Below are 15,615 nucleotides of genomic sequence, written 5' to 3'. Positions count from 1 at the left end.
TGACAAATCTGTTTAACTTTCTGGAGCCAGTTGATTTAAAAAAAAAAAAAAAAAAAAAAAATTTGATTTTCACTGGAATACCCCTTTAATGCAATGCTCTCAAATTGTGGCCTTCCAGATGTTGCAAAACCTCAACTCCCAGCATGCCCGAATAGCCAACGGCTGTCCGGGCATGCTGGGAATTGAAGTTTTGCAACATCTGGAGGGCCACAGTTTAAGACCATTGTCTTAATAGATTCCATTGTCCTTTCCAACTCTTATCCCTATATTCCTTTTCTATAGTAGACTTAAAGGGGTACACCGGTGGAAAACTTTTTTTTTTTTTTTTTTATCAACTGGTGCCAGAAAGTTAAAGATTTGTAAATTACTTCTATTAAAAAAATCTTAATCCTTCCAGTACTTATTAGCTGCTGAATACTACAGAGGAAATTCTTTTCTTTTTGGAACACAGAGCTCTCTGCTGACATCTCTGTTCATTTTAAGAACTGTCCAGGGTAGGAGATAATCCCCATACCAAACATATGCTGCTCTGGACAGTTCCAAAAATGGACAGAGATGCCAACAGAGAGCACTGTGCTCGTGATGTCAGCAGAGAGCTCTGTGTTCCAAAAAGAAAATAATTCCCTCTGTAGTATTCAGCAGCTAATAAGTACTGGAAGGATTCAGATTTTTTAATAGAAGTAATTTGCAAATCTGTTTATCTTTCTGGCACCAGTTGATATAAAAATAAAAAAAGTTTTCCACCAGAGTACCCCTTTAATCAAAGCTGCATTGGTGGTCAGACAGCCGGCTCTAAGTACATGTTTTGGGGGAGTGGTTTCTCTTTTTTAATATTGGATTTTTATACTCCAACATGATGACTCCTTTATACTTTTTTTTCCCCCACCAGGCTGCTGACACCTCCATTGGCTGGGCCCTTGGATACATGCTAAACCTTACCAACATGATACCGGCAGAAGAAGGTTCTGTTCTTAAAGCCACCACCTTTAGTTCCTGGGCCGCCCTCATCTTCCTCTTTGTGGCCATCATTCTTGTGGGTCTGATTATCCTTTTCGGCACCTTTAGGTCCAGTAAACAGCAGCAAACCATATGACTGGAGACGACCATGGATGGGACAAGTCTTAGAGTCCCTTTGCCTAATGAAGAGGATTGTACAATTTAATTCAGATTGCCCCATAATCCTCATGGGGCTTGTGACATTTTCATACAGTATGAAGCTCGGGCATGAAAGGTGACAATGGATTGGATGTTTATACTGTATACTATACACGGAAGATCCCTGATAACTGTATTGTCATGATGAAAGCTAGTGTTTGATTGACATTTTCTATGTACATATATTTCCTTCCTTCCATATGGTAAAACATTTTCTATTTAAATTCCTACAGCTTCAAACAGGTCTACCCCACAATATATGGTGTTGCTGATGGCAACTGATCAAATGCTTGGAAAGCTACGCTAGGAATTTGATCAGCCATCAAGGACAAACGCCATTGTTTTTTTTCTTTTTCATGGCACCAATATCTGTACATTTGTTGTGTGATACAATTATATAGATTGTAGCTCTTTTTATTTCTTATAGCAGTATGACTGCTTTCAGTTCAGGGCTGATGTTTCTGGCCTTGTATAGGCTCGCACATTCCCTCACTTTCATTTTCTTTAGGCTTATGATATTGACTACAAGTTGGTGCTTGCAATTTGCATTACTTCTTTTGATGCAAAAAATTTAAATAGAAACAATAAAAAATAGCAACGGGGACCATCAGCTGGAAGTCCCTGCTGCTGAAGCCTACAATGTGCAACAAGTGCACACCATTGTAGATGCATCCTATTTGCCATATATACACGTTTCCTTATCCTGTTTAATCCACCACTTGCTATATCCTCATGTCATGGCCACATGGTGTAAGTGCATGCCTCCTTTTTTTTCCTCTCCAAAAATATTTAAGGGGCAATGCCAGCAAATAAAATCTCCTCCCCATATAGATTCCTATTCTTGTCTATAGGGAGATGATTTTAGTGTGACTTAGAGTAATTTATAGTCATGGCTATGATTATTAAGGATCTGACTAGTGGAAGGGCATGCTGTGTGCTTGTGACAATCTTAGGACCTCAAGCCAAATCCCGAGCAGATGCCTCATCTATAAAACATGTTGTTAAGCAATGTACATATGCAGGGCTCAAGTCCTGCAGGAACATGTGGGAACTGAGTTCCTGCACTTTTTCCACAGCAGGAAAACCGTTCCCATTATTAGTCCTGCGGCACCAGCCCTTGAGTGCAAGGTTTTCCACCCTTTTTTCCCCCAGGAATTGACCCCTGTATATATGTATACTTGGTATTGTAATCTGCCCCAGGCCTTAGTGCTATTATGGAGGTAACTGTGAACTCTAGGCCACACATGGACTGAATGTATACACTTTACATATTGTAAGAGGTTTACTGCACTATTATAGAGAGAGTATAACATTATATAGAAGATGAAGTTTTTATGTATTGAAAATGAAGTTGGATTACTTCTGTGGAGCACTGCCACCTACAGTAGTATTGCAGAACTACACCCAATTATGTGCATGGGTTTTAAATGACGCAACCGTCCGAGCAGTAACATCAATGCAGCCTTTTAACAAGACTGTGTGCCCAATTTCTTCTTATTTTGGCTGTGGGTGGTGAAAACAACCAGTGGTTGCTGAAAACTGCTTTTATTTCAGGTTTTCCTCCCAGGTGATTTATAAGTGTTATAAGAGTCGGGCATGAGCAGTGTTATAAGTACTGGTTGTTTTTGTATGGCATTAAAGGTCATAAACTTGTGTCTCCTAATTATTATTTATTTAATTAGATGCATTGTTTAAAGGATATCTGGAATAAAAACTTATTTTCTTACATTTTTAAAAAACAAACAAAATAGAGACACGTCAAAAGTATTGATCAGACGGTCTGAGTTCTGAGACCCTCAAGGGGGAGAAGTGATCTGTAGCATGCTTTACTCCCTGGTTTGCAGTGATCTCCAATCGCTGTCCAGAGAAGGCAGGGGTAGATTGCTGCAAAGCAGAGAATGAAGAATGCTAGCAAGCCTTTCTCTCCGCTTATTCTCCGGATCAGTGGAGGTCCTAAATGACAGGGCCAATTTAGAGGTATATTCACATGTAGATTTAGCTGCATGGGTTGGATGCAGGTAGCCTGTTCCACAGACTGTAAGGAGGTAAGTGGTGATGCATAGCATCACCACTTACCTCTGTCGGGCATCCAGTAAACAACCTTGCACCACTGTTTCCTGTATAGGAGTCCCTGCTGTGGATGGGGTTTCCTACTCAAAAGCAGTAGGTGCACAAGACTTGGCCTCCTTTTCCTGAACTGCTACTTGAGCTATACAGCCCTGTGCCTAGCCTGGTTTAACCAGAAGGCATACATGGTATGCCTTCTCAGTCAGTCAGGAAAGGGTTAACTCTTGGGGCCAGACACTAAATCTATTGCTGCTTACTGTAGAGGAGCAGAACACCTGTCAAAATGAGGGGTGTTCTGGCTGTATAGCCAAAAGCCCCGCTCAGAAGCAGGTGGTGTGCCAAATGGGAGACCTATTCAGAGCAGGGACTCCTGTCATTAAAATATGGCTACTGTACAGTAAATAGCAGTGAGCTATGCACCCGTTTAGTGTACGGCCAAAGGAGGCAAATGGTGATGAATCCCCACTTATTTTCTTACAATCCATAGGCCGGGTGCTCTGTACCCAACCCAGGTGAAGAACCCACACGTTTGGTGCGAGTTTAGTAGCATATTTGCTACTCACTTTTGCAGCAAAGGGTTCGCAACACAAAAAACTATATGGTTTTAAAATCTGCAACAATTTTTTCCTTGCTGATTGAAATTAGGATTTTGACTTACCCATTAAAAGTCCGCTGAAAAAATCCACTGCAGTTTCATCCCATGTACACTTTCCCTTATGAAACCATAAAGCTGGGTGAGCAGGACTGGGTTATCTTTCAACTTCTGGAATGTTTTTGTTCATTGACAGCAAGCAAAGATCCTAAAAATAAGGAATTGAAACACAATGGGATTGATTTACTAAGGGGGAGATTTATGAAAACCTGTGTAGAGGAAAAGTTGACTAGTTGCCCATAGAACCCAATCAGATCGCTTTCATTTTCAGAGGCCTTTTCTAAAATGATAGAAGCGATCTGATTGGTTGCTATGGGCAGCTGGTTAACTTTTCCTCTTCACTGGTTTTGATTAAATCTTCCCCTAAGAGTGGAATGTAGCTTTCTTGTTGCTGTTTTATTTTTCCACAGTACTTACTAATTTTTCCCAATGTCTTATTATTTTTTCACATTTTTTTTTTTACAACAGTTATAAACTGTTGGGTTTTCCAGAACTCAAATCCACCACATTTTGTGTGGAAACCTTAGTAAATAGGTCGGGGACATATGCATTTATTAAATTTTTTTGGCGCAAATTTTAGCACACATGACAAAAAAATAATCGGAAACACAATATTACATATTTCCAATGTATATTAAAAAGTTGAAGAATATTTCCGTATACAGTGATTGATAGATAAAGCGGAATCAATACCTGACAACTACAATAAATGTAAGAAAGCACAAAATCTTATCTAAAAAAGGGCAAGCTCTTAGATCAGATAGTGTCTAATACATACACACAAAACCTATATGAATCAGACACCATTATCCCTGGGGTCCAGGTCCTTGGTCTGGTATCTATCCCATCTAATGTCTATCTCAGAGTTGTATCTGACAGAATTAATGATGCCAGCGCAGAGATAACAATGCTCTTACCCTAAAGTGCCCTCATACTGTTCCCCGAGGGAGGCAGCGTCATCGCCCTGACTGTCTAGATTCTATCCCTTATTCACCCTATTATATCTAAATTAGAGCAAACAGGCAATGTAGGCCTCTAGGGAAGATCTAACCCTATGATATATAATCTAGGCAGGATTACAATCAATGGAATGGTACTGATTAATTAACCTACATCAGTCTGTCCACCTTATTGTTTCTTGAATATTTCTTATATGATCCTTACTAGGGGCAATGACACCCTGTCAGGACTTTTTCACACTTGATAAGTGCCCTACATTCACTGTATATGTCATCATACTGGCAGAATGGTGTGCCGACATATACTGCCAAGTACCTGAGCCAAGGACTTTGATTGTTCTAATAGTGCACTGTTTCCAAACCAGGGTGCCTCCAGCTGTTGCAAAACTACAACTCCAAGCATGCACGGACTGCCAAAGGGCTTGTGTTGTGGCATGGTTAGCTTTTTACAATAGTCATGATTTGTCAACTGAAACTTATTAAATATGTCGCAAAATGTTTGTGCAAACACTTTCTGCATCTCTCTGCCAGCCTGGACCACACTTGTCTACAGCTAAGCTACTTTTCTATTTATAAAGAATGTGCACCTCTCTGATCAATGTAGAGTAAGTAGACAAGACGTTCCCCCAGGGATTTATTAGAACTTGATTAACAATTATAAATTCCTCCTTTTATCTTATCAGTTAATGTAAATTTTTTTTATCTAAATGTTTCATGTATAAAAGTAGAGTCACCCTTAATAATGTGTCCTATCACAGTGTGTATGGCCAGAGTGGATGAAAATTTTACCTCTCTGCAAACATTTGGGGGAGATTTATCAAAACCTGTGCAGAGGTAAAGTGGAGCAGTTGGTTCAGATTGGTTCTTTAAAGGGGTACTCCGGCGCTTAGACATCTTATGCGCCGCTGGGGACCCCCTTGATCTTGCACGCAGCACCCCAGTTAAAATCAGTCCCCCGTGCATGCTCGCTCCGGGTCTGATTACCGGCGACCACGGGGTAGGCGGCGTGTGACGTCACACCTCCTCCCATAGGCTTGCATTGAGGGGCGGAGTGTGACATCACACGGGGGCGGAGGCTTGACGTCACTCGCCGCCTGCCCCGTGGTTGCTGGTATACAGACCCGGAGCGAACATGCTTCGGGGACTGATTTTAACTGGGGTGCTGCGTGCAAGATCACGGGGGTCCCCAGTGGCGGGACCCCCGCGATCAGGCATCTTATCCGCTATCCTTTGGATAGGGGATAAGATGTCTAAGCGCCGGAGTACCCCTTTAAATTTTGAAAAGACCCTTTGAAAAATAAAAGCGATCCGATTGGTTATCTTGGGCAACTGCACCCACTTCTTCACTGCTCAGGTTTTGATACATCTCCCCTATGGTAAGACACAAGGGTTGAACTTGATGGACATGTTTTTTTTTTTTTTTCCAGCTGTACTGTGTAAACATAGGGTGGGCAGAGGTTGCCTGAAAACACCGCTACCCCATAAGAAAACACTCTATTATTAATGGCACATGGGGCCCTATTTCAGGTTTTGCATTGGGGCCCAGAAGCTACAAGTTAAGCCTCTGCTGATACTGAACAATTACTTAGTGTATCTGTCACCAAATAAACTGTTCTAAACTAACTCAGGCTATGTTCCCTATCTACTCCTAACACCCCGCCCTTAAAAAAAAAACAAAAAAATAAATAAAAATTCAGAGCTTTAAAAAGCTGTGTATCTTACCTTTCTTCTTGCTCTCATAGTGCAATTTTCCAGCAGGAGAATGTGGGCGTTTCCCAGCAGGCATGACATCACTGAAGCCTGCTGGGGGACCACTTCTGCCCTCACATGGTTGCAGTGCTGTGATGAATAGAAGACCTCAGGCTGTGCATGTTTCAGTCTGTGCTGCTATCAGTGAGACTCTCCTTTCAGTCTGAGAAGCTTTCTGTGAGAATCTGTGGAGCTTTCACTTTCTGAGCAGCTGTCAATCAAGCTCTGTGGAGAAAAGCATTTCCTGAGTTTGGACTCCTGCCAGGCCAGGAGGAGACCAAACTCACTGTATTAATTGTGGCAGGGAACAGAACAGAGCCACCTAGTGGCCATTTTTCTATTACATTTTAAATATATTTATGTTGATAATGTGTCTGCTAATTACACAAGGAACACTATATTAAAAGTTTTATTTTGTGACAGGTACTCTTTAATCCCTTAACGATGCAGGACGTATATTTACGTCCTGCTCCCGTGATATAACGCGGTGACCCAGCATCATATATGGTTGGTCCCAGCGGCTAATACAGGACATCACCGATCGTGGTGATGGCCAGTATTACCCCTTCAGATGCGGAGATCAACTTTGAAAGTCTAAAGTGAAAGTTAAACCTTCCCGGCAGCTCAGTCGGGCTTATCGGGCCCACCACGGTGAAACTGCGGTGTCCCGATCAGCTGTACGGGACACGAGGAGTGTCCCTACCTGCCTCCTCATTGTCCGATCGTCGATTCACTGCTCCGTGCCTGAGATCCAGGCAGGAGCAGTGGAGCGTTGATAACACTGATCAATGCAATGCTATGGCATAGCATTGATCAGTGTCTGCAATCAATGTACTGCATGTTATAGTCCCCTATGGGGGCTATAACATTGCAAAAAAAGTGTAAAGAAAAATAGGTAATAAATGTGATTTAACCCCTTCCCTAATAAAAGTTTGAACCTCCCCCTTTCCCATTTTAAAAAAACTATGTAAATAAAAATTAATATAAAGATATGTGGTATTGCCGCATGCATAAATGTCTGAACTATAAAAATATATTGTTAATTAAACCGCACGGTCAATGGTGTACACATACAAAAAATTCCACAGTCCAAAATAGGGTATTTTTGGTCACATTTTATACCATAAAAAAATGAATAAAAAGTGATCAAAAAGTCCCATTAAAACAAAAATGGTACCGATAAAATCTTCAGATCACGGTGCAAAAAATTACCCCCCATACATCCCCATATGTGGCAAAATAAAAAAGTTATAGGGGTCAGAATAGGACATTTTTAAACTTATAAATTTTCGTGCATGTAGTTATGATTTTTTCCAGAAGTACGTAAAAAAAAAAAAACCTATATAAGTAGGGCATCCTTTTAATCGTTTTGGACCTACAGAATAAAGAGAAGGTGTCATTTTAACCGAAAAATGCACTGCGTAGAAATGGAAGCCCACAAAAGTTATCAAAATGGCCAATTGTAGTTTTGCAGAACAGTTGATAACCCATAGGTTGGAGACCATTGCCCAAGCAATATCGTATGAACATATTTTATGCTGTATTCACATCCAGAGAATTATTTCCCTACAACTTCAGAAATGTAATTAAGAATTTAAAAGAAATCTGCTAAAGTGTTGTGTGCGGCCTACACATTCCGGGTTAAACAGCTATAACCATAGCATCTTTAAAAACCCTGATAGATGTGCATCAACAATCTGTAGTTTTTCTGTTGTTGAAATACTACAACTCCCAGCATGGCCTGACAGATCAGACGGAGATGCTGATGCCGTCAGTTTTTATAATTGATTCCTTTTGTGGATGACAAAATATAACTCAAAATGCTTCAGGCTTCATCAGCATTACCATACAGCGTTTGGGCAGAGCCAGGGTTTGGCATACTCTGTCCTAGATTTCGGCTTGTAATCTGAATGAGGTCATGTTGCCTCAGTAGACTCCTACTTAAAATTTAATGTGGATGTGCTCATGTTTATTCTGGTTATGAAGATAAAGGAGTATTTATTTAAAGTGTTTATCCTGTGGCAGGGGGTCCATGTGACCTCACTGCAAGATAGATAGACGTTATCGAAAACATCAATGGCCATCAACCCTGTGGCCCCTCAGCTGCTGTAAAACTACAACTGCCAGCATGCCCAAACAGCCATGGCTATATGGCAGTGTTTTCCAAACAGTGTATCTCCAGCTGTTGTGAATCTGCAACTCCCAGCATACCCGGACAGTCTCATTTATGCTGGAAATTTCATAGAGAGTTCACACTGATGTCATGGCGATTGGTGTGTAATACAGGGGTGTATTTCCCGTCCTCGGTTTTATGCCAGATCCATATACACAATATTTGCCATCTGATAACAGATCCCAAAAATAATAATCGCTATTGATCTCTATGATGTGCTGCGCCAATTCCATATCTCCTGCAACATTGTGTGCTGGATCTGTTTCTCCCAGGGACAAAGATATCTATGGCCCTTCAGCTGCTTTGAAACTACGACTGCCAGCATGCCCGATCAGCCTTGGCTATATGGCACGGTTTTCCAGCTGTTGCAGAACTACAACTGCCAGCATGCCCGGACAGCCAACGGCTGTCCGGGCATGCTGGGAGTTGTAGTTCTGCAACAGCTGGAGATGCATTGTTTGGAAAACACTGCTATTTGGAAATGCTGGGAGATGTAGTTTAGCAATAGCTGGGAAACAGCAAGTTGATTGCTGCAGTACAGTATATTGATTCATGGCTGCCACTAGGGGTCATCATAAATCAATTCAATAATGGTAATAGTCGAATAATCACATAGTATCTTTGATAGGATAAAATCCCTGTCACTATACCTGGCATACATATTGGATTTATGTCGGCTATACCTGTCGAATTCAGCAGTAATGGCCGACCATATGATGTGTACAGAGGCCTTCCGACTCTCCCCTGACAGCAGTTCAGGTCAGAGAATAAAGTGACATGTGGGATTTCACAGGTCTGATACTTTATTTTTCTTTGGAAGATAAGAAGCAGCCATAGGTCTGGCCACACTATCAAGCATATACTGACCTCGTTTCACCAGCATGCAATGAGTACGATACCGTACCTGCTCCAATCTCCCCCGCCACACAAGTTACACTTCTAAAACGACAGTGCAATGAAGCCCCTGGCGATACCTTTCCTACGCCCATATGACCCCTTTAATCTTACTATACATTTAGATCTGCCAACATATACACATGCACGCTTGCCCGAATGTGCAAATATTATAAATGAGGAGAAAGCTGCTGCCTGACAGCTCTCACCTCGAAAACAAAAGGATTCGGCATATTGAAATCCATAGTACCAAAACATTCCCTTCCCCGCCATTAGATATCAAAGGCCTTCATAGATATTAGATTCTTAGCCAATCCCACCGAAATCTGTGTATGACGTGTAAGACTTTATTGTTTAGGGGGATTTGCTTTAACATATGGGGAAATGTATCAAAACCTGTGCAGAGGAATAAGTTGCCCAGTTATCCATAGCAAACAATCAGATCGCTTCATTAAATTTTTAGAAAAGCCTCTGAAATATAAAAGAAGCAATCTGATTGGTTGTTCATGGCAACTGGGCAATTTAAAAAAAAAAAAGTGCAGATTTTTTTTTATTGTACAATAATTAAACTTAATGCACATAAAACTCCTATAAGGTGCATTCACATACACTGGATCCATTGTGGATCTGAAATTGCAATTAAATAAAGTCGACTCCTATGGGTATCTATAGAATAGGGGATAACAAGTTGATCGGCATGGGGTTTAAAGAGTACCTGTCATGATCTTGTTACATTTTATAATCCTCCGCGTTCACTGCCCCATCATGATAAACCACCTCCTGCCTTTATTTATATTATTTTTTCGTTTTCTACCTTGATATTGCTCTGTATTTTCTGATCAGTCTCAGTCAGATTCACAGACAGGGAAGGGGCGTTCCCCAGAAGACGTGACATCATCTGAAGCCATACAGGGGAGAACTTCCTCCCTCACTCTGCTACACACAGCCCAGAGCAGTTCAGTGTGAGATGAGCTATGATTGGCAAAGGCTGCACCCCCCCCCCCCCAGCACTCCATGTGCTCTTAACAGGTAGGGAGACACCTAGTGGCAGCTTTTTTAAATACAAAAAAAACAATTGAAAACTTCATTTTTGTAAACAAAGAAACATTAGAAAGATTTTTCATTTACCATAAGGAGTGCAATAGTCAGTCCATTTAAGCACTGGGATCCCCGCCAATCATAATTGTCCTTGGAATGAACGGAGCGCACCATGCCAGTGCGACCACAGCTCCATTTGTTCTCTCTGGGACCACCAAACATTTCCTAGTTCAGCATACAGAATGTTTGCCAAGAAAGAATTAATAAATGAATCAAAGAATAAAGTGGTGGCCATGTAGGTGTGGTAAGCTAAGTTCATTCTGAGGACAATTATGTCCCATCGCCCGGACCCCCATCGGTCAGCTTCTTATCCCCATTCTATTAATAAAGGATAACAAGCTTAAATAGGAATACCCCTTTAAGATGGCCATAGATATGCACAATGTACAGCTGAGCTTTCCAAGCAGAAATCCAAAACAATCCAGGGCCTGATCCACAGCCATCATAGATGGTTACTGCAAGTCAGCAGGCATGTACAGGTAATAAGGATGTGAGGGGGACAGGTGTCACCGAGCGATTATTACATTACTTTGGGGTCATTCCTAGGTGACTGTCACATCTGCAGCCCTGACCCTGTCTCCATTCTTATCAGCACAATCATCCTGGTTACCTGCAGGTACAGTCTGTGAGCATCAGACGCAAATGTCAGCAGATCTGTCTCTGCAGTGCAGCTTGTGTTCCCCACTGCAGGGATCTGCAGGGATGTGGGGTTAGTACACTGGCTGCTGGTATCTTATATTTGCTTCCCACATAAACATAAAATCAACAAAAAATGTACCGTAATTCCTACTATAATAAATAATAAATCCCTGTAAATATAAAAGAATTCCTCTTCCTCCCTCAAAGATTGAGCTTTCCCAGAGTCCTAAATGGCAAATCTCATATCAAGTTGTACCCATGAATATAGTCTATGACTAACCATTCTGGTACTGTACCTGAAATCACACACCTCAATCCAGAACATCTGATCAGTGGAGATGACAACCTTCCCTCCAGATCTCTTAAATCTTTATAGGATTTATCATTAAAGGCTCTTTTGGGGTTTTGTTTCTGCCAGAAAACCCTTTACACTTTACTGAATTTGTGAGATCTCATTAATAATTAACTGTTATATTTACTGGTGATGTTCACATTAGCCTGTTATGTAATTGTGGGGCTGCTATACATGATAGACCAGAGGTACAGAGGCCTATGAGTGATACTATCTGCTTAGGAAGTGTATCTAAGCCTATCATGTATAACCGAGCCAGTGTATCCATCCTCTCACATGTGACACTGTTACCTGGGCCTGTGTATTTTAGTCTATTATGTAGGACAGTGTTCCCCAACCAAGGTGCCTCCAGCTCTTGAAAAACTACAATTCCCAGCATGTCCAGACAGCCAAAAACACTGATGTAGGACATTATATACTGTCATGTGTGATTGCTGAGCTGGTGTGTACGCAGGTCAATTATTTATGTAACAGTGGTGTAAGGCCTGTCAATGTCCCACGAGATAACAGGCAGATGGCGGTGGTCACTATATAGTAGTAGTTTCCATGATAACCCAAAAAAAAAAATTTAATTAAAAAAGGGAAAAAGAGTGAAGACTGGAAGGCGGGAAATCAGTCTGCTGCAACAGGTATGTACTGAATTTTTCTGCCGGATTCTGCACAGAAATTCCGTAATGAACATGGCCTGACAGGAATTTTTGCTTCCTGAACCACAGGATCCCAAATTGTATTTTTTATGATTTATTCCAGAAACTTGAAAAGTAGAAAGTGATCATGGTTGTCCTTGCCAGTTTCTTGCCGTCCTTTTAGGCTGCTTTCACGCTATAAAATTAATCCGTTTTAAAGATCCGTTTGATGTTCCGTTATGAAAACCCTGAAAATCGGCCATTAAACATCCGTTAGAAAATTCCATTATAGTCTATGGGATTTTTACATTATCCGTTTTAATCCGTTATGAATAATGGACGTTATTTTGTGATGGCAGATAGTAACAGGAGAAATAATGCATGCACTATTTCTTCCGTTCATTTTCCCGTCACAAAATAGCGTCCGTTATTAATAACGGACTATAACGGATTAAAACGGATAATGTAAAAATCCCATAGACTATAATGGGATTTTTTAACGGACGTATGGGATTTTCTAATGGACGTTTAATGGCCGATTTTCAGGGTTTTCATAACGGAACATCAAACGGATCTTTAAAACGGATGAATTTTATAGTGTAAAAGCAGCCTTAGGCTTACCACCTATACACAAACAGGAAGTGACCTATTAATCCAAAAGGGGCGAGGACAAGCTGGTGGTGACCGCAATGATGACATTTTTCCTCATCATTTTTAAACTATGATTTCCTGAGTAAATTACAGCTCATTGTAATGATGAAGCCTGCACCTGTTCCATGCTGCCTGTATTTCGGGCAGCAAAAGGCTTAGTTCACACAATGGACATAGCCTTCCGCTCAGATTCATGACATGGCAGCGGATTTTTGGCAGTTTTGCAGATTCTGTGCAGAATTTGGGTGAATTTTCTTGTGCTTAACACACAGATTCCAGACAGAATTAAGAGTCCCAATGAGTCAATGGACTCTGCTAAGGAATCCTGCAAAAACTATTGACAGGTTCATTTCCGAGCTGAATTTTTCCTCCAGATTCTGCATGGAAATTCTGCCGTGTGAACATAGTCTCAGAGGCATAAAGGTACGTTCACACGGCGGATTACCTGCGGAATTTCCACAGCGTATCTGCAGTGGAAAATCTGCAGCAGATTTTGCTACCATTGACTTCAATGGGTCAGCGGAAAATCTGCAATAGAGACAGATTTGCAGATTTTCCTTCCAACTCATTGAAGTACGGTAAATGGTAGCAAAATCTGCTGCGGATCCTTTGTAATGACATCACTCAATTTACCATAGAATGTAAAGTAAAACAAATATTATTTGTGAGGGGGAAATGACTAGAACACTGCAATTTTGTAACGTTTGTTTTTTTTTTATGCAGTGCACTTTATAGTAAAAATGTAATTCTGTAGGTCAATGCGATTAGAACTATAACCAAAGACAGGTTTTTTCTGTTGTTTTTTGGGATATCTGTCACCGTTTTTAAGCCAAAGCCGGAAGTGCATTCATAAGGAATGGAAACATAAAGGAAGGATTTATACTTCTCCTTCTTCATGGATCCACTTCTGACTTTGGCTCAAAAACTGCAGTGACAGATATCCCCAAAAACGCCAGAAAAAAAACAAACAAATCTAGCCTAATTGTACTGGAAATCTAGCTTTATTGTACTACTTTTTTTTTTTTTTTGCCTAAAATTGTCCTCTTCTGACCCTTTCCTAATTTTCCTGCATATGAGGGTAATTTTTTGTGCTGTGATCTGTAGTTTTTATTGGGACTTTTTGATCACTTTGTATTCAATTAATTTTTTCTGATAATGTGATTAAAAATCTAAATTTTGGGCATTTTTTATGCTCATTGTTCGGGATCATAAACATATTTTAATAGTTTGGCCAATTCTGCACACAGTGATACCAAATATGTTTATTATTTTTATTTATTTATTAGGGGAGGGGCTTTTATATAACTTTAGAAACTTTTTATATTTTACACTTAGTGCACTTTTATATGCAGTCATTAGATTCCACTCACTTTGTAATGCTTGATTGGATCATCAATCCAGTGGCTGGAGGTAGGTAAGGGAACCCTCCGCCGCAATTTTAGCTCACTGGACCCCACCTGATCATATTGTGGGGGTCTGATAGGTCCCATGAACTAACCAGTAATAGTTATTTATGCCTTTAGAAGCCATGATTGGATAGGATTCTTCACAGCCTCTAAAGGGTTAATGACGAAGAAAGGCAGGATCGCAGCTTATTATTTCAGGTGCTAATCTACACCACAGTTCACACGGCGTGTATTTCTTGGATACAAATCTGAGGACCTGTGTAAGTGTAGGGTCACATGTAGCACATCCGCAGTGTATTTGACACTGTGGATGCACTGATGACCGTCCCTAGAGTGTGCCTTCTTCTATGTCCTGATGTCCTGCGCTGCTTGTGTCAATCCGCCGCTACGATAGCTCCCTGAGCTAGGCCGAGAGCGTCCGAGATGTCTGTGAGTAAACTGCGCATGCGTGAGCGACTCACAGATCCCTGTGTGGCTGTTCGCAGCGGCGGAAAGCGCAGGACACATGGACACAGCAGGAAACGTGACGATTGCTGACGAGTCTCAGTCTGAATACTGGGATTAACCTGTAGGGCACGGAGGGCGTATGGGTACGCCATTGCACCGGTACGGGCGTACCTGTACGCCCTGAGTCCCGTTAACAGGGTTTGAAGCGTGCTCACAAGCAGAGCGCGCGTCAAACCTGGTGGGTCCCAACTGCTATCAGCAGCCAGGACCCAGGGTTAATGCCGGGCACCACCGATAAAAATAAAAAAGTTATAGGGGTCAGAAGATGACAATTTTAAACATGCTAATTTTGGTGCAGGTAGTTATAATTTTTTAAAGTAGTAAAATAAAATTAAATCTACAAAAGTTATTCTTATAACCGTATGGACCTACAGAATAAAGAAAAGGTGTCACTTTTACAGAAAAGTGCACTGCGTAGAAACGGAAGCCCCCAAAAGTTACAAAATTGCGTTTTTTATTTCACCCCACAAATGCGTTTTTTTTTTTTTTTTATTTCACCACAGATTGTTATAAAATAAGTGATGTCAGTACAAAGTACAATTGGTGACACAAAAAACAAGCCCTTATGTGGGTCTGTAGTTGGAAAATTGGAAGCGTTATGATTTTTAGAAGGGGAGGAGGAAAAAATGAAAGTGCAGAAACAAAAATTGGCCTTGTCCTTAAAGGGGTACTCCGCCCCTAGACATC

At 41.0% G+C, this 15,615-nt stretch overlaps 1 protein-coding gene and 1 long non-coding RNA gene across 3 annotated transcripts in view; one reads left to right on the top strand and one right to left on the bottom strand.

Annotated features, from left to right (window-relative positions):
• ENTPD2 (ectonucleoside triphosphate diphosphohydrolase 2) overlaps positions 1 to 2,808 on the top strand; it is a 60,359-nt gene extending 57,551 nt beyond the window's left edge. The window contains exon 9 of the mRNA XM_056540199.1: positions 890 to 2,808. Coding sequence (XP_056396174.1) covers positions 890 to 1,093 — 204 coding nt within the window. The 3' untranslated portion in view covers positions 1,094 to 2,808. The remainder of the gene's footprint in view (positions 1 to 889) is intronic.
• Positions 2,809 to 2,949: 141 nt separating this feature from the next.
• The window catches only part of LOC130291465 (uncharacterized), a 13,866-nt gene continuing 1,200 nt past the window's right edge, over positions 2,950 to 15,615 (bottom strand). Inside the window, exons 2-3 of one of the 2 annotated variants that reach the window (XR_008847937.1) lie at positions 6,556 to 6,840; positions 2,950 to 4,022 (exon numbers count right to left, since the gene is read on the bottom strand). This is a non-coding gene — a long non-coding RNA (uncharacterized LOC130291465). The remainder of the gene's footprint in view (positions 4,023 to 6,555; positions 6,841 to 15,615) is intronic. The other variant, XR_008847938.1, reaches the window with a different exon arrangement.

The sequence above is a fragment of the Hyla sarda genome, chromosome 9 (assembly GCF_029499605.1).
Source record: "Hyla sarda isolate aHylSar1 chromosome 9, aHylSar1.hap1, whole genome shotgun sequence".
In the NCBI taxonomy this organism is placed as follows: domain Eukaryota; kingdom Metazoa; phylum Chordata; class Amphibia; order Anura; family Hylidae; genus Hyla; species Hyla sarda.
This window is presented reverse-complemented; position numbering and strand designations above follow the sequence as displayed.